General features: G+C 33.6%; 1 protein-coding gene across 2 annotated transcripts; it reads right to left on the bottom strand.

Moving 5' to 3' along the window:
- Positions 1-579: 579 nt before the first annotated feature.
- Positions 580-19482, bottom strand: LOC111513681 (ATP-binding cassette sub-family C member 4). 2 transcript variants are annotated; one of them, XM_023169907.2, is made up of 7 exons: positions 18491-19482; positions 16813-17149; positions 8843-8993; positions 8109-8339; positions 7451-7912; positions 6704-7032; positions 580-805 (listed from the first exon to the last, which is right to left on the bottom strand). In XM_023169907.2, the coding sequence occupies exons 1-7, from the start codon at positions 18823-18825 to the stop codon at positions 674-676; spliced, it is 1977 nt and encodes a 658-aa protein (XP_023025675.2). In that variant the 5' UTR covers positions 18826-19482; the 3' UTR covers positions 580-673. The 2 variants fall into 2 exon arrangements, with proteins under 2 accessions (XP_023025675.2, XP_074031094.1); XM_074174993.1 differs by lacking the exon at positions 7451-7912.
- Between the last annotated feature and the right edge of the window lie 5 nt (positions 19483-19487).

Genomic DNA, 19487 nt, shown 5'->3' with positions numbered 1-19487 from the left:
TCGCCGTCGTGCCATCAATGTTCAGTTCAGGAAGAAACTGATCGCGATTTGAGTGTCAGAATTCGAAATTGGTGCTGTTATCTGTTTGAAATGTGGCGTCCTTGGACTAGTAATAATAGTAATTACTAGTGTGATAACAATGCAGATTTTTCCAGTGTAGTGATTACAATAGCGATGGTGAACAATGCGAAAAAGAGATACCAGTGAAAAAGATTCGGGTGCATTTAAATATTGAAACATAGAGAGTATGTTTCAATGTATATAAAAGAATCTACATCTCAAGTTTATATAATGGAATCGGCCGATACTTGATGAAAATCCATAACTAACGTATTCTTAAAACACTTTATTGTGTGATTTTCACTAGATAGTTTTATAAAAACGCAACACGTGTTTCGCCATACAATGGCTTCATTGGGCGTGTCTTGGACAGTCAGTCTGAGTTTGCAATAGACCCCCATTCTTTGGTATTCATCTTTTCAGTATACTGACGATCCCGTATATGGCTTTATGAGTGGGAAATCATTAAAACCTCCCTTTAAGAAGATATAATGAGTTTCAGTGGTAATCAAACTTCAATTGGGATGAAGAAGTTATCGTTTCTGTTTTAATTGATCCATATATGTAGCAATTATGATTCAGTACAAAAGAGAAATCTACTGAGTATGCAATATCAAAAACCATCATTTTGGTTGGACAAAAGTCCTGCTTGTTGTACCATTCCATAAAAAACTCCGTTTTCATTCCTCAATAGTGTACTAGGAGGGTCAAATTCCACAATACCTTCGTGATCGATAACCATGACCTGTGGAAGAAAATTAACAAATATATGCTGTAAATGCAAAATTATCGATCTGAATATTAATTGAATTACATTGAAATCTTCTCCATAGAGTGCTGAAGTGGATAATTCACTTAATATCGATATGAATCTGCAGAAAACACTTTTTTCATTCACCAGAACTGATGCAGTTTCACACAAGACATCTATTTCTAACCAAGTTGAACTGAATCTGTTTCAGTATATGTAATGTCTTTCAGCTCATACAAAAAATTCAAAACACGAACAAAATTGTGAATAAGTAATACAGTCCGTATTACAAAATTCCTTCTTTTACGATCAACACAGAAAGTGTCATATCTACTACTTTTCAAACCAGAAAGTTGTAAATTCTATACACATGAACTGAACTGTGAAAAATATATTTCCACATTGGCTTTCCCGATAATATCAAACTGAAATGAATTGATTTGGTTCGAAATCGAACCTGGTACCGTTCGATCAATACACCAATAAAATTTTCATACATCTATTGGTGGAATATCTATTTTTGGAAAAATAGAAGAACCATTTGAAATTCCAATTTATGTTTCTGCAATTGTTGGGTTGTTTCAAAAGTTTTGTCATGTGTTTTTGTAGCTTCATACCTCAATACATATTCATTCAGCTGTGTCCTGGTATATACTGATCGATAGAGATTTTTGTAGTATATACATCGATGCTGTTCATTTTTTTCAAACTTTAATTTTTACCTCTTTTCAGGTTATTACCACAAGTATATGATTTCGTTGAGTCATTTTCAGCCAATTTTCCTTTACGAAATTGAACTGAAGCAAAGCACTGCCGAAACAGCCGAAAAACTAATCAGGCAGTTGACAATGATACTTTTATTTAACGCAATTCACGACAGTTGTTTGCGAAATTTTGTTTCAGAGATTTTAGCCTCAAATATGATCCCCGGAATGGACGACGTACAGTTATCCAGGACGAAGATTAGGACCTGGTGGACACTGACCCATCAGAAACGGAGCGTGGAATGTCGGTAAAGCTGGACGTTAGCTCTCCCACATAGCAATAGATATTCCAGTAATACACCGTATAGAATATTTCGAAATATACCCTGGGGATATATTCTGAAAATACATCATATGGCATATTCGATGGACAATATTTTTAGAATATTCAAGGGAGAATAATCCATTTATAGACATTCTATGCACATTCTTTCGAGAATAATCCTGCCATATTCATTCAAGCATTTTCTGTGGATATTCTAAAGACATGTATGTATTCCAAGAAAGTCTATGACTATTTGGAATATACAGGGTGTAGCATAAATACGTTAAAATATTCAAGTGACGTATTCCTGAGACAATTTTAAGAAAAAAAGTCAATATGAACTTGTGTGCGAAAATTCTTCGTTTCGGAGATACGGGGTGTTGATATTGAATTTTTTTGTTCACTTTTTGAAAATAACTCTTGCAAAAAATAAGTTCACTGAGGATACACTACAAAAACACACCTTTGTCTATTTTCCACTATATTTCTTTATTGTTGACCGGTTTCGGCTATTATACCATTTTCAAAACTAACTGATTACATTTAAATCCGGGTAATTTATACCTATATTATTCTAGCATAAATGATTTGATATACCTGATATATCTGATATCCGGTACCTGCGTTTCATATACCTGTAAAATCCGTGAACATAACAAAGCTTTCAATATAATGTAGGTTTTGGGATCTGGACTATAGGTTCAGGAGAGGACTATTGTTTAATTCAAGTTGTTCGTTGAGGACAATAGAATTGGGATCTTTCTTTGACCTGTTTATTTCCATAGATTCCAACAGATTCATCATTTTCCCTTTTTCGCATGTATGTAGGATCTTTAAATTATCTTTATCTATTTTATGTTTCGAATTTTGAAGATGTTCGTACATTAATGATTTTTTATCCGAAACGACATGTTCGTGGTACCTTGTATCAAAATTTCTCCCAGTTTGGCCTGTATATATGGCAGGGCATTCACCACATTCTATTCGATATATACCAGATCTCTTTCCTTTCTCTAATTTAGGATGTTTGTAAATTGAATTTTGAGAGATAATTTTTAATATTCTCGGAGATTCTACCAGCATAATTGATACTAACATATTTGTGTTCTGGTCTTGTGGAAATTGAGTATAGTTCTTTCATTATTGATTTTTGTTGATATTTCATTATTATGTTGTTAACTAGAGTGGTAGGTATTTTGTTATTAACTGCTATTTGTTTAATGATTGCAATTTCACTTCGGAGGTTTTGATCAGAAAGGGGTATTGTGAAAGCCCTATGTATCATTGACCTGAATGCAGACAATTTCTGTGAAATCGGGTTAAAAGAGTCAAAAGGTATTGTGCAATCTGTGAATGTGTTTTTTCGGAAAATGTTAAAGTCGAGTTTATCATTGTTTTTGGATATTGTCAGATCTAAAAAATTTATCTCATTGTTCTCTTCTATTTTGATACAAGGTACCACGAACATGTCATTCCGGATAAAAAATCATTAATGTACGAACATCTTCAAAATTCGAAACATAAAATACATAAAGATAATTTAAAGATCCTACATACATGCGAAAAAAGGGAAAATGATGAATCTGTTGGAATCTATGGAAATAAACAGGTCAAAGAAAGATCCCAATTCTATTGTCCTCAACGAACAACTTGAATTAAACAATAGTCCTCTCCTGAACCTATAGTCCAGATCCCAAAACCTACATTATATTGAAAGCTTTGTTATGTTCACGGATTTTACAGGTATATGAAACGCAGGTACCGGATATCAGGTATATCAGATATATCAGGTATATCAAATCATTTATGCTAGAATAATATAGGTATAAATTACTCGGATTTAAATGTAATCAGTTAGTTTTGAAAATGGTATAATAGCCGAAACCGGTCAACAATAAAGAAATATAGTGGAAAATAGACAAAAGTGTGTTTTTGTAGTGTATCCTCAGTGAACATGAATTTCCACAAAATAAACAAGTCGTCAATCGAAGAAGTAAAAAATAAGTTATTTGCACGAAATTTGTTACCCGTTGACGTGGAAAATGATAATTTCCTATTCCTTTTCATGTAACATCTAGAGGGCGCTGCGTACTCTCTCATTATTTATTTCAAATAAGGTACACCTCCTCAACAACGCTGGAGGTGATCGTTTTCGAGATATTTACAATTTTCTATATCGATGCATATTACTTAGCTTCTAGGGTGCTAAGTGAAGTTGCTGAGAACATTACAAAAACCAAGTATGTGGTGGATCTCGTCAAAATAAACAACTTTTTTTTATAAAATGTTCAACGAAGAATGATTCGTTTTCGAAATACAGATTGTTGAAATTTTTCAAAACATTGTAGTTTTTTGCAATTTTAGTTATTTTCATCAAAGTTTATACGCAGTATACCTGTACAAACTTCTTCTAAACTGAGCATTATCGAACTTCTTATTCGATCCAAATGAAAAAAATTGCCAGGTTTAATTATTCAATTAGAAAGTGCTACATTTCGGAGTTTGTAAAAAAAACAATTCGGAGAAGTACTATATTATTTATTAGGAAAATAAACATATAAAAATTGAACGAAACAACTATTACAACAACTGTTCAGAGTAACGACTACCAACAGTAATACCAGCTTCTACTCTCCTCATCAAAGAATTCCGTACCCGTTGAAAAATGCCGGGAGTGTTTCTTATCGTTTCGCAGCAAGCTATGATGCGATCCCTCGACATTTCCTAGTTTTCAATGGGGCTAGCATAAACTAGTGATTTTAGGTGTCAACAAAAGAAAAAATCGATTGAAGTCCGGTGACCTCGGGGGCCAATGCTCAGTGCCTCCTTTTCCTATCCATCGTTGGGGATATGCTACGTCTAAAAAATGTCTTGCTATCACACTAAAATGAGCAGGAGCTCGATCGTGCATAAACCAAGAGTTATTTCGGAGACCAATGGGAACATCTTCCATAAGTTGTGGAAGCCCTTGTTCCAAAAAATGTAGGTAAGCTTCTCCATTCAAACGTAAGGGGAGAAAATAGGGCCCACTCAAATAATCTCCAAGTATGCCTACCCACACATTAAAAGAGAATCTGTCTTGGAAATGAGTTTACGTTATCGCATATGGGTTATCTTCCTCCCAGATGTGGTTGTTATGGAAGTTCATGATACCATTTCTTAAAAAATTAGCCTTAGGTATCTGTGAAGAGGATTTTCGATGAAATTTGTGGGTGTTGTTCAACTTTTCTTTGAAGCCATTGAGCAAATTCGATACGTGGTTGGAAACCACGTAGCGTGAGTGCCTGGACACGCTGAATATGATAAGGATATAATTGCTGTTCCTTCAAAATTCTGTAAACTGTCAGGACTCACATTCAAAGTTTGACTAATTTTTCTTGTACTTGTTTCTGTATGTTAACTAATTTCTTCGAGAACCGCCTCCTCCAATTCTACAGTTCTTGTAGTCCGTGGCCGTCCTACTGCAGAATTTATTTCAAAGCTTCCAGATTCGGAAAGTCGCCGGGAAAGTTTCGAAAATGTCGCTGCATAAGGAGTCACGCGTTGGGGATACATTTCCTGATAGATGCCTTTGGCCTCGCTCGAATTTCCTTCAGCCAAACCGTATACAAAAACCATATCAGTCATTTCAGCATTCGTAAAGTCGGGCATGGTACCCAAAAATCACTTTATAAACGGCGAACTGTGAATTTGTCAATTAATAGTTTAAAATGTGACAGCGAACTTCTATTTTTATAAACAAACTTTCATAGCCTACTCCATTTAATTAACTCAATTTGCAAGCGAAGAGTGACAAAAATTATTGAAATCAAACGATCACCTCCAGCGTTGTACCTTTTTTATTTGAAAAAGATGTTGGAATTAGGATTTTTCATGAAAAGTATCAGAAGTTCACTGTCGAAAAAGTTAGAGCAATTTGTGATAAATAATGACAGCGCACACAGCGCCCTCTAAATGTTACATGAAAATTAATACGAAATTATGATTTCCCACGCAAAAAAATCCCGGGTTCCGAATGTCGTGCAAATAACTTATTTTTGTAAGAGACATTTTCAAAAAGCGAACAAAAAAATTCAATTTCAACACCCCGTATCTCTGAAACGAAGCATTTTCGGACACAATTTCAAATAGATTTTTTTTGTTTGAATTGTCTCTGGAATACGCCATGTGAATATTTTAACGTACTTATGTTACACCCTGTATACGTTCGTTTTATGACATAGAGGGAATATTCCATGAGTATCTGATGCTGTGTGAGCTCATCCAATTTTTGATGGTTAAAAATGTATTGGAGAAGTCAAAAAGCTCCAAAGAAATCGTAACGTTCCAAGGTCTGTTATTCTTCGCTTTTGCGCAATAAAAACGATCTTTTTTTGGATCGGACCGTCACCTATGATGAAAAATGCCATGATTACTGTATGGTACCGTATGGTACTTCATGATCACGGCGGCCGGCACTGGTCAATAGAACAGGTCAGATCCTGCTCCAAGACAACGCTCGTCCGCACCTTCTATATATCAAATGGAAATTAAACGAATTAAATTCTGCCCCACCCACCATATCCCCAGACCACTCGTTAACCGATTACCATCTTTTCAAAAACTCTGATAACTTTCTCACTGGTAGAACCTTCGCCAATCAAGACAAATAAAAAACGGCCTTCGTCGACTCTTTCGAATCCCGAGCACACAATTCTCATCCTGATGGAATCAATCGATTTGGGTGCACTGATTCAAATGGCGACTATTTCTATTAAATTCCAGTATCCACTGTGATATTAGTGTTTGGAAGAGACTCATAAAGAGGTACAATACTTTTCCAATAATATGGAAAACTTTGCAATTAACCACATTGAAACCTACTCGATCTGCATCCAGAACCATATCCATTCTATGCGTGACTATCAGAACGGTGGACTCACAAAATCGTTTTCTCATCGTACTTTGAAGTAACTTGCATGTAGCCGAATCAAGATTAGCTGTTGGTTCATCTAAAACAATGATTTTGTTTTTTCGAAGCAGTGCTCTAGCAAGACATATAAGATGTTTCTGAGCGCAGCTGATGTATTCTTTTCTATTGATTTCAGTTTGCAAATCCTGGATGAGAGGTTTCATATTCACCGCTTCTAGAGCATTCCATATGGCTTCATCCAAGAATATCCTGTCTGGATCTAAATTGGAGCGTAAAGTTCCTAAAACAAAAAAAGAATCACATAATAAATACTCCAAAAATATATATCTAGAATGTCATACTAATATTTGGAGCACTGATTTTTCTTGGTTACTAAGATTGGAAAGTATGTTAATGTAAAACATACTAATAAAGAATCAACAAAGATATATTTGAATTGATGAAAAAAATTCAATCTTGGTAATCCACTCCGTCTATTGCTAAACATTGCTCCTCAATTGAGATGAAACACCATGTGATTCTGAGAAATCAGATGGTAGGGTTGTACAACAAAACCTATACATTGGTTCTGATGGTTTGTGTCCAGATATTGACCAAAAAAATTTCACTGAAGTTTGACAGCAATATTTACTCTATATGTAAGTATGTCATTAGACCTAGGATTTTCAAAAAAGGATTGCTATAGTCTAACAACTCACCTGGAAAAAGAATAGAATCGTGGGGAATTATAGTCATTCTCGACCTGAGAAACTCTAGAGATAGCCCTTTGATGTCCACTCCATCTATAATTATACTTCCATTTATATTATATAGCCTGAATAAACTAGATAAGATTGATGACCTCCCGACTCCCGTTCTACCAACAATACCAATCCTTTCCTTTGATTGGATAACACAACTCAAATTCTTCGACAGTGGCTGTTTCGTAAAACTGTTAATGAGTGATACATTTCGAAATTCAATATTTCCATTTTTTGGCCAATTTTCTCTGATCTGGCCACTTTTTCGATTCTCAGTGGGTATGTCTATATATTCAAGAACTCTTTCCGTAGCAGTCATGTAGCTTTCGAAATCAGCAAATTGACGTATCCACGAAAGTAGAACACTGGATAAATGTGAGGCTTGTAGAATCACCAGCCCAACATCCCCAGCTGCTGTATCTATAGAAATATGATGTTTTCATTATGATATTCACGGAACATTGACATTGCTGAAGATTCCAAATATATTTTTCAAGTATAGGGTCTTCCGTTAAAAACTTCCTATCTTCCCAATGTGGCGTACGCCACATTGGGAAGACCCCATAGAATGAAAAGAATCAAAGTTTTCGAAACTACTGAACTGAAACATACAAACCTGCGTTGAAAATGACGAGTTTCAATATCACCACTGCATTGAAGACCGAACATATCAGAGCACCATAAAGTGAAAGGGCTTTCATTAATGCATTCATTAAATAACTTGCAGAAGTAAAATGATCCAGGTGTTCATCAAATTCTTCAATGAGAAGAGAATGATTTTCGAAAGCACGAACACTCAATAGACCCTCTAGTGTGGCATTCAGGTGACCTATCATAGGACTCCTTGCTGAAAATCAGGATAACGTTTTCAATTACTGCGAAATGTCAGGATAAGTAATCAGAAAAATGAATCATATTTATGAAGAGCAATTAGTGATGATATCAATTGTAATAATATCATCGAAAATCATGAAAAAGTCAAATAAAACTATTCAAATGACAAGATTATCAACAATTGATATTGTTTAGTCGAATATGAAGAGACTTTCAAAAAACAAGGAAGAAAATTGAAAAAAAAATCCCCTCTTGGAAAAAAAAACATAAAGTACGGACCAACAAGCAGTTGATCATCCTTATATAGTTGGAATCGCAATTCCAATTTTATAAATGACGTTTTTTGTTTCAAAGGGGATGCTCTGACATATGTTTCAATTTTGTTTTCTGTTGTCTCAAATGAAACTTTCAATTTTCTCTCTACTATACTTTGGTTTTCATCAAGTTGGTTGAAAATGCAATGATCTGCAGAAATTGAAAACCCACTGGAAGAATATTTCATGAATTATCACTTACTCGATGACTCCAATCTTTTGATACTCCTTCCTGCTATCAGATAAAACTTTTGGATCATTCTAAGAACTAACATAAGCACTCCTGTGGGTATCAATAATATTGGATTCGTACAAGAAACCAATATGATGAGGCCAATCATTTCAACATTACTCTAAAAACTAATGATATCAGAAAGTTGATGTAAACATAAATATGAAATTATTTTTGTGAGTCACGGTATCTCTGTGATGAATAACATTTTCCATGGTTTTACCAAATTTCGCATTATTAACAAATTTAATGTTAATAATGTTGATGTATGGAATAACATATTCAATAGAGTGGACTATGTGTTTCAGTTGAACCAAGAACTATCATTTCTATATTTGCCAATTTTGGCAATCTATATATATATATATATATATATATATATATATATATGTAAACGGTCATTTGTCAGCCCGTAGAATATACGATGTGAACTCTGGTCAGCCCTCGGAAACGTCGGTCGTCCCGGTTTCGGGCTCACCAACGTTTCCCACTGTATATAGTGTTTTTTGGACATGTTATCATGTGAAATGACGTTTATCAAATTTTCGGTTGGGCCGACCATTACACCATATACACATAGCTGATACACCACCTACTTTCACAAAACTTCGCCAGGAGGCGTGGCTGTGTAATTGTATACACCTGATGTGAATAGTGTCTTTGTGAGCCCAGGTTTATACGAACACTTTCAATGGATAGCATGTTGGTCAGCCCACAATCGGGCAACGCTGCACTTGCATTTCACGATTCTAACTAGATTGTCGTGGTGCAGAAATTCGATAATAGAAATGGAAAATTTTTTGAGAGATGTAGAATTTTATGAAAAAGTTCCTGTTTTGTATGTTTTTTGGACAAGCGTTCGTGTGCGTGCATCACCCTATATCTATACAAGCAATTTAGATCAGGAATTGTTTCGCATATAAAAGTTTTATCAGAGCTTCGTAACATATTCACTTGTAGAAAAATGCTTGATCTGAACTCATACTTTCCCACATTCGACTACTTACCCGAAATCAGCTTTTTCGGATAACGGTGTCGAGTACGGAAATGTACTGTTTCCATTCTAGTTAGGATAATAATAATATAATTACTAACAGTGCGTTATTCAATTTAGCTTGTCGAAGCAATTTTAACCTCTGCACTATCTTAGATACAAAAATTTGAATATGTTATAAGTTGAAAATATCAATATAGTGTTCGGAATCACACGTTAAAATGTAAGACCTCGTTAATCTATAGCTAGTACAAGTTTATACTTCTGAGGGTTGTCGTTCGTAGGGGTGCAACAGACATATTTTAAACCGTTTCCTGTTTGTATTTTCAAATGTAGATTTTGAAATTCTAATTATTTGGCATGGACGCCTCAACAGAAATCGCGTTGTGTAAATCAATTTTAGACATTAAGCAGGAAACTTCGGATTTGACTTTGAAATTGTAGATTTGAAAACCTGACTGCACAAAAATAATCGAAGTGTGACTGAGTAGAAATGAGTAGATGAAAAATGACATTTTTTTCACAAACGAAAAATCTAAAATGTGATGAATGATCTGGTAATGAATTTATTGAGAAATGAATAGTGAATATCCAGAATGTCTACAGTTTCAATAAATTCTATATGAACATCCGCAGCAGCACTACGGATTTCCGATATATAATTTAGTTCAAAAATTAGGTAAAAATCGCACTAAGTATGTTTTCTATGACGAAACGAAATTCTGAGTGACTAGCATAAGGTAAGATATAATTTGTGAAACAGATATTAGTAATAAGTTTCAATTCTCTTTTTCTTAGCAATAGTTTTTTCGAAAACTCCCTTTCAGTTATTGGAGGTATGATGTTGTTCAGGTTGAACATAATGAAGTGGAGATTAAACCAATGTTTTTTTATTATGTTGACTGTTCATGACGATGAATACGTCATATCATCATCGATTATAACCTGCAGCAGACATTTCAATCAAAATAAAAAAGATTTGGAATATTTCAGCACAGAAAAAATTTGATCAGGTTGAATAAACATTTATTTGAATGGAGTATTATTCTTCAATTTGAGAACTGCTGACAAAAATTGTTCGGTAAACTAATAAACACGTAGTATGAAAAAATAACATAATTTCTAATGAAATGAAACTACAACATGGGTAAAAAATATCAAATGAAAATTATTAATATTATTTTACAACAGTAAACGTATTCTTTGATTGTAGCCCAGTTTCTATTTTTTAATAATGATGAATATTTCTTTTCCTTATATTTTAGATACAAACAAGAACTAATTCAATTCTAGCACTTCTTTTTTTTTCGGAGCGAAAAACTTTTTGACTATATTTCGTTTTGCTCCTTAGACCAAGTTTGTTTTTGAGAAGGTTTTATTGTTTTCAAAACTGTGAGTGTCTGATGATCTGAAATGAGATCAGTGTGTTGAAAAACTCTATCAAGATATCAAACGGGTTGAAAATGGATTCAAAAATGAATGATAAAAATAAAAAATGGAAGGACGATACTGAAAAGTGATTTGACTCATTTCCAACCTATTCTCACAGATACGGATGATTCCAAAATAGCTCGAAATATAAATAATTGATTGCATATAGGGATTTTTTTTTCAAAAGGAGCCACATTCAATATCTCCATAAATAAGACAGTAATGTAAATTTCCCGAAACACCTAATTTTTGTGAAATAATATAAGGTATCGCTAAGATGCGTACACACTCCTCTTCAAAATATCAAACAAAATAACCCCATATATGCCATCTATTGGATAAGTGAGTTTATCAGGAATTCAACGATGATTTTTCAGGGTTGATTTCTAATTTACTGTGAAGAAGGACCTTGAAGTATAAGTGAACGACTTTTTAGATTAATTGATACAATCTCTCACAAAAACGTATACAACAATTATTTCTATTGTTAAGTTCCTAACAGAAAATAACTTTTGTCGCGTTGAATTATATCTGTCGGATTTTTGGCAAAGTTTCTCACACAAAACACTTCAAAATACTTTCTAAAACTCACAGCCAAAAATGTTTCACTAAACAGTTTTATAAAAACGCGACACGTGTTTCGCCATACAATGGCTTCTTCGGGCGTATCTTTATCTACTATATTTTACAAATTTAATGCTTGGTATACCTAATTTTAGAATTTAAAGTACCTACATTTCAAGTACTTGAGTTTGTAATGGATTAAATGACCTGAGCTTATGTCCCAGTCCCCACATTTGAAAAATATTCAGTAACGGTTATTCAATTCTAATTGATCATTTAGTTAGTTACCCGAATTCTTGAATCTATTGATTGCTTGACATTTTAGAAGATTGAATTTCAAACTCTTCTCTTCTACATATAACATGTCATATTCATGACTGAACTCATGTACTTCTGCTAAAAGGTGGTTTGCAAATGTGAAATTGGTCTTTCTATTCACAAAATTACATCTAAGCTTTTAATTCTTTGGAAAATAATCTCCCTGTTTGGCCATTATACAGTTTTGGGCAAGAGCCACAACTCAGCTGATATTCTCCTGATCTATCCGATACCGAAGTTTTGTCTTTATTGTTTTTAATAAATGCACTCACACTATTATTCGGACTATTACTATTTCTGTGAGCTAAGTTTACGCAGTCTTTCTTCAAAAAAATATTATTGGTTGGTTCAGCCAAAAATGACAATGTCTCATAACTGACGTTATCGCATCTTGAATTTGGGTAGATATGGTCCATGGCTTGCTTTTGTAGTTTTTGTTTGATTTGTTTGATCAAACTCAGCTCTCTCTGGAAATTATTCAATAGTCTATGAAGAATATTATTGAATGCAGCAACTTTATGCTGGTAAGAGTGCGTAGAGGAATTATGTATGATAATGTCCGTGTAAGATGGTTTGTGGAAAATTGCAAACTCATGTTCATTGTTATTTTTTGTAATGGTTGAGTCAAGGTAATTTAATGAATTATTTACCTTCCTCTCAGTGGTAAATTTTATTGACGGGTGGATGGAATTGACATATTCAACGAACTTGCCTACTTGCTTTTCTGTAATGATTTCATTATTCACTAGTGATAAATGGATATCGTAATGCTTGAAGAAATACATGCATGATGAATATTTAATACAACAGTCCTGAACAAACTGTAACGTCTATTTGATAAAAAAAAATTGATGAGCTTCCGTGAAGTATCATATTTATTCTAATACTTGCTACTTTCTACACACATTCACATTAAATCGATATACCAAATTTGGAACATCCATTCGAACTGAAAATGAAAACACAGGAAAATAATATTTCATTTGAGGTAAGAATTGGAAAACAGTAAATTACTTAAAATTAAGTAGATTCTATGATATTTATTTGTAATCGTCATATACCTATATATTCTCTAATTATTCTCTAAGTATACCAAAATATTGGCAAGCCAATTAACAAAATAGCATTAGGACCATTGCAAAGATCGTAACGGTTCTCAAAGAGTTTCGCGCCAAAATAGTTAACGCTTGTCAAACAATTGCAGATTTCGTAGGAATACTGAAACTTTAATGAAATGAATAAAAACACTTTTGTCTAATTACCTATATTTGATTTTATTTATATGACCGTTTTCGGGTTTGACCCCATTACCAAGTATTACCTTACCTATAAATTTCGTCGCCGCTGATATATACCATTATTTTTTGAAGAGAAATTTTGATGATCATAATATCCTCCATTTCATAAATTTATTATCGGATGAAAAGTGCAATTTTCTATACTTCACTGAATTTGACTTCGATACTAAATTTTCCCATTTTCATGATGTTTTTCGTCAAGCTTTTGATATATCCTTTCCTAAACAAAATCAAAATTCAAGTAGACACAAACCATGGATTACTAAGGATATCGTTGAAGAAGGTATATTACTCAGAGATATTTATAATTTGAACAAGAGCCAAACCAATGTACATTTATTGGGTCAATATAAGCAACTCTTAAAAAATCATAGACAAAAAATTGTGCTCTCAAAAAGTCAATACTTTATTAATCAATTCCTCAAGGCTCAACATAATCTGAAGCTGCCTGGTCTATCATCAGGAAAAATACTATTATAAACGATTCATCTAAGACATTGGCGATGGTGTACTTGTTGACGATGGTCCCGGTATATCTCAAGCATTTAGTAGTTATTTTGTCGATTCAGTGGAGTCATTAGTAAAAAATACGGCACCTGGTGGCATTGAAAATCGTTGTGTAAAAACTGAGAGTCTTTTCCTCCATACAATAGATGAAACTGAACTCGTGGAAATAATTAAATTCGCATGTTCGAAAAATTCCAGTGGGGTTGATGAATTGCCAGGCAATGTTTTAATGAAGGCTGCTTTGAAAATAATGGAACCTCTGATTTATCTAATCAATTTATCTTTCTCTGAAGGTATTTTTCCTTCCCGACTTAAGCAAGCAATGGTCGTCCCAGTCTATAAAAAAAGCGATAAACATGTAATGTCGAACTACAGAGGTATTGCTTTACTATCTCCATTTTCGAAAATATTTGAAGAATCATATCAAAACTTGTGTCCTTTTTAAATAAATACAATATCGTATCTGACAACCAATATGGGTTTCAAGTGGGCTTGTCAACCCAGGATGCCATCCTTTCTCTACATAATCATGTATTATCAAACTTCGACAACGATGAAAAATCTCTTAGTGTTCTTTTCGACTTGACACGAGCGTTTGATATCAGTCATCATGGTCTTCTTCTTGATGAACTGTTTGGCATGGGCGTTCGTGGTCCAAGTCTGAAATGGATTGAAACCTATTCAACTGGTCGTACACAGATTGTTAAAGTTAGGCTTCAGACTGGGTCATTTTTCTCTGAATTTCGAAACGTTGTTACAGGTGTGCCCCAAGGTAGTGTTTTGGGGCCTACACTATTTATTTTATTTGTTAATGACCTTTCAAAAATTAATCATCCACAGTGCTCTATACAATTTGCTGATGACACATCTTTTACTGTCAGTGGTTCGGAATGTGAAACATTGTCAGTAAGAGCAAATGATGCTGTATTCAACATGCAAAATTATTGTTCTAAGAATGGCTTGATTCTAAATAATATTAAAACCAACACCATTTTCTTTACAATTCAGGAAACTGATTGTAGTGTATTGGTTAGGTCTGAGATTGAAAATATTGAACAGGTAAACTATAAAAAATTTTTAGGAGTTTTTATTGATTCCCAACTCAATTGGAATCATCATGTTGATTTCATACTGAAGAAATTAGAAACATTGTTTCGTTATATGGAATTTGCGTAATTTTGTGTCTATTGAAATTCTTAAAAGTTACTATTATGCATATATTTACTCTGCCCTCAATTACTGTATTATTTGTTTTGGCAACTGCAATAGAATCAGTGTCTTATTAATTTTACAGAAAAAAAATATTAGAACAATTTGTTTTAAAAAAAAATCGATTCCTGTAAACCATTATTTGCAAAGTTGAATATATTAACTGTTACTTGCATGTATATTTTTAATTGCGTAATCTACGTTAAATCAAATTGCTTCAAGTTTTAGAACAGAGATGATACATGTCTTCTTTCGGGCTTCATCCTGAGAAAAAACTATAACATTTTAATTCCTAGTCATAAGTTAGCCAAGGTAACTAATGGACCTCATATCATGTCAAAAAAACTGTACAACAAGCTCCCAATATCCATTAAAAAATAACTAGTGTAAAGCTCTCTAAACAAAAAGTTCGGAAAGTATTATGTGAAAAGGTATTTTATTTGCTTGATGAATTTTTTCAGTCTGATTTGGAATTTTAAATTTTAATTTTTGTACCCCTTTTATGGTCTGAATGTTATGTTATATATCATATAATTATGTTGTTTTATGATTGTGACCTCATTGTAATTGTACGGAGTTATGTGACTTTTTCCATGCCGTCCCTAGGTCTACGGAAATAAAGATTTTTGATTTGATTTGAAGTATTGAAAAAATACTTAATGATGCGGGGTCAAACCCGAAACTGGTCGTATACTTAGACAAAAGTGTTTTTATTCATTTCATTAAAGTGATCATGAATTACCACAAAATAAACAAGTAATCAATCATACATAATACAGAAACTATATGAAACATAAATAGCCAATAGTAACGGCATCTTTTTCTTTTCCTAATATATTTTTTCCGGTAAACTAACACATAGTATACCTCTGAAAAACTGGATTTGCCAGGATTTTAAAAACACTTGATACCCTCAAGATGAAATCCAATGATACACTGAAATGGATCGCGTTCCTGGTCAGCCCTTCGATGTGGCAGCATTGTAGGGCTGACCAAGATGCTCTTCATATAGCGATTTGTATAACTATGGGCTGACCAACAGCATGGGGCTGACAAAGGTTTAAAGGATATGTAAAATTTTTATTTTCAGAAAAAATCTACCCCTCTGATGGGCCTATTAATAAAATCATACCACTGAAGAGTATTCCGAAAAGTATATACCTAAATATATTCGGGAAGTGCTGGGTGGACCAACGCCCTGTTCATATACCGGGCTCACCAATATGCAATGAACAAATATATATATATATATATATATATATATATATATATATATATATATATATATATATATATATATATATTGAAGTGGTAATACTATCACATCTCAAAATTGGACAAATTTAAAAATTTTGTTTCGAATATTGAAGTATTGAAAAAAAAATTAGAATATTTTTGAAGGCTTCAAAATAAGTAGATAATTCAGTTTCTGAAAAACATAGATACAAATTGTACAACCTGTCTCAAACTGTTTTGACTAAACACCAAGTTTCTTAGTTGTGACGTTTTCCTTTCAGACGAGGCATATTGATGTACATTCATGAGGTGAGATTTACATTGGCATTTTACTGATGAAAAATAGATGGTGAGTTGTCGAATTGTCGAATTATGAAACTTGCCTTGAGGAGATCGTGAATAACTGCAGGAATTGTTTCGTCTAGAGTGCTAAGGTCTTTGGAGAATCTGTTTATAATATTCCCAAGATAATGACTGTCAAAAAATGTCATGAAAGAATTCAAAATAGATCTACTGAGGTGCTTGTGCAGTATTATCGACGCACTAAGACTGTAAAATAAAGTCAAATACGTTCTGACGAAAATAAGAACAACAACTGTTACTATGAGCACCCAGTAGAAATTCAAGTAGTAATTCCTGTCCTCTAGTAATGATGACAAGTCCGAGGAGTTAGTATTTTTGTATCTTACGATATCTGTTACATTCGGCTCCATATCCACCCTGAAAAAAAGGTATTGAATTTGAAACGGAGTTCTGAGTATAAACAATCCAGGAATTCATTAACTACTATAATCAAAACACCCTTTCTCAGCGATAGATGTGAAACTATCAAAAAATATTGGCATACAATGTAAATGAGGTGGCTTGTCACTCAATAGCAAAGTAACTTAGTTCTTTGAGTCTACTCGGTATATTTCACGATTTTATTTTCAGAGAACTCATTCGGAATGTACTTGGAAATTATTCAAAATGACTTTTGAAAAGACTGACTCGATACCCTTCTGATGAGACTTTTGAAAAAATGTATATTACTGATCTACAATAATATACTAGATGAATTGAAAATTATCCGAAGAAACATTGGGTGTTGTACAAGTTATGTATATAATACCATTTCATTGCAATCATATAACCTAATTTTATGACTTACTGCTTGACTAATAACTTTATATGTAACATAAGATATTGGAAATGATAGACTATTTGGTTACGTTGAAAACTGTTGTGGAGAAAATACCGAAAAGGACTGTCTCATTTCCCTCCACATAAAAATTCTAGGTACATCTCATTCATGTCCTTAGATGTAAAATTGGTACATTAAAAAAATATCAATAATGATTGCCTCATTATCCTATCAATAGACTTTGTATGCACATCTCATTCTTGTTCTTGGATGAACCTTGGCCTTAGACACTTCAGTGAGATGACTAGGCGATATCCCACACAGGTTATCTAGTGGATGTTCTAATTGATATATCCATACCTTGTTCCAGTCAAGTTCTCTCATTTCACATTCACATATTTGCATAAAAAACAACAAAAAATGGTTGAACATTTGCATGAAAATGATGAAAATAATTTGATGAGTCATTCGTTGATTAACGTGTCCCTTGCAAGAACAAATAACATTTGAAATTACCACTTCAGCCAGACGAATAGCTATTCAATAAGTTGAGTTTTCAGAGTTTGCGATTGAAATCATTCTAAATTTTTTCGACACACATTCATGATTCAAAAATGTTGCATGTATTATATTTCGACTCGATAAGTTAGATTGGTAAATTGTTAATTTAACATATCATTATTTTCTATTATGGACTTCAGGCATGAAAAGTCAAAGTTTTATTCAATATCATCTGTTGAATTTCTGATTGTCTCTAATAATTCTTGTGGTTGTTTGTCCTTCTTTTGTTTCATTATATCCAACGAGTAGACCTCTCCTCAGCCTGAAATCATCAGGTGAATAATTGAGGCGAGAAGATAACATGATCATGTTTTTGAAAATCACAATATAAGCCATTTGAGAATATTTTCAACGTTTCAATGTCACTTCATACTCACCATTTATTTAGAAAGTCTTCAGTGTAGTAGGTCGACACGGAAAATGCAACATAACACATCACCAATAATGGTAACATGTAGGGCCCTTGAGAAAATTTATAATAACGCATATACACAGATAGCTTCACTTCACCCAACTGTTTCTCTTCATGATGAATGTTTCTGGAATATATTTCCACATCTGATTCCAAGAGTCCAGTGCTTTCATCTGCTTGAAGATGATGATGCTCTTCGTTCTCATCGAAATCATAGTCGTCAGGACCAGAAACATAATGGGTGATTTTCCGGTTCAATTCTTCATTTCGCTCGTTCACGTACAATCTCCCGTCTTCCATAAATAGAATTTGGTGAGGGGAAACTAGTTTGATGTGACCGAGGTTGCGTGTGATGAAAAACAACCAACTTGTCTTTCAAGAAATCCATGACACACCTTTTGAAAATGTTCATGTTCACCTGGGGGTCCAGATGAGTCAAACAATTATCAAACAAGTATATATCAGTTTTTCTGTACACTGCTCTGGCAAGGCTAATTCTAGCTTGATGTCCTTTGGTAAGGCTTACTTCGTGGTTTCCTAAAAGAGTTTTATCTCCTCGTTCAAACTTGTTGATATCTTCATCGAGGGCGCAGAGTGACAGTACTTCTTTGTATCTTTTCTCGTTATATTCTTGTCCAAAAATTATGTTCTGCCTGATTGATGATGGAAAGAACCAGAAATCTGTAGGAGCATAGGAAATGCTTCCACTTATCTCCAGCTGGCCTGTTTTCGCAGGAAGATCACCTAGGATGGTCTTCAGTAAAACCGTTTTTCCACTTCCACCATCCCCTGTGACTAAATAGAGCCCTCGATCCGCTGATAAGGATATCTCTTTCAGAATTTGTGTCCCATTTATTTCCACATTGACTTGATTCAAAATCATTCCTGGCTTGGATGAAGTCATTGACCTGGGAGAGAAATTTCCTGTGTTTTCATAAAACTCCGTTATTCTCTCCAATGAA

This window comes from Leptinotarsa decemlineata, unplaced genomic scaffold, assembly GCF_025532065.1.
Source record: "Leptinotarsa decemlineata unplaced genomic scaffold, Ldec_3_MD MMD2_tig00000882_RagTag_RagTag, whole genome shotgun sequence".
Classification (NCBI taxonomy): Eukaryota; Metazoa; Arthropoda; class Insecta; order Coleoptera; family Chrysomelidae; genus Leptinotarsa; species Leptinotarsa decemlineata.
The sequence above is the reverse complement of the archived record's forward strand: the minus strand, read 5'-3'. Positions and strand labels throughout refer to the sequence as shown.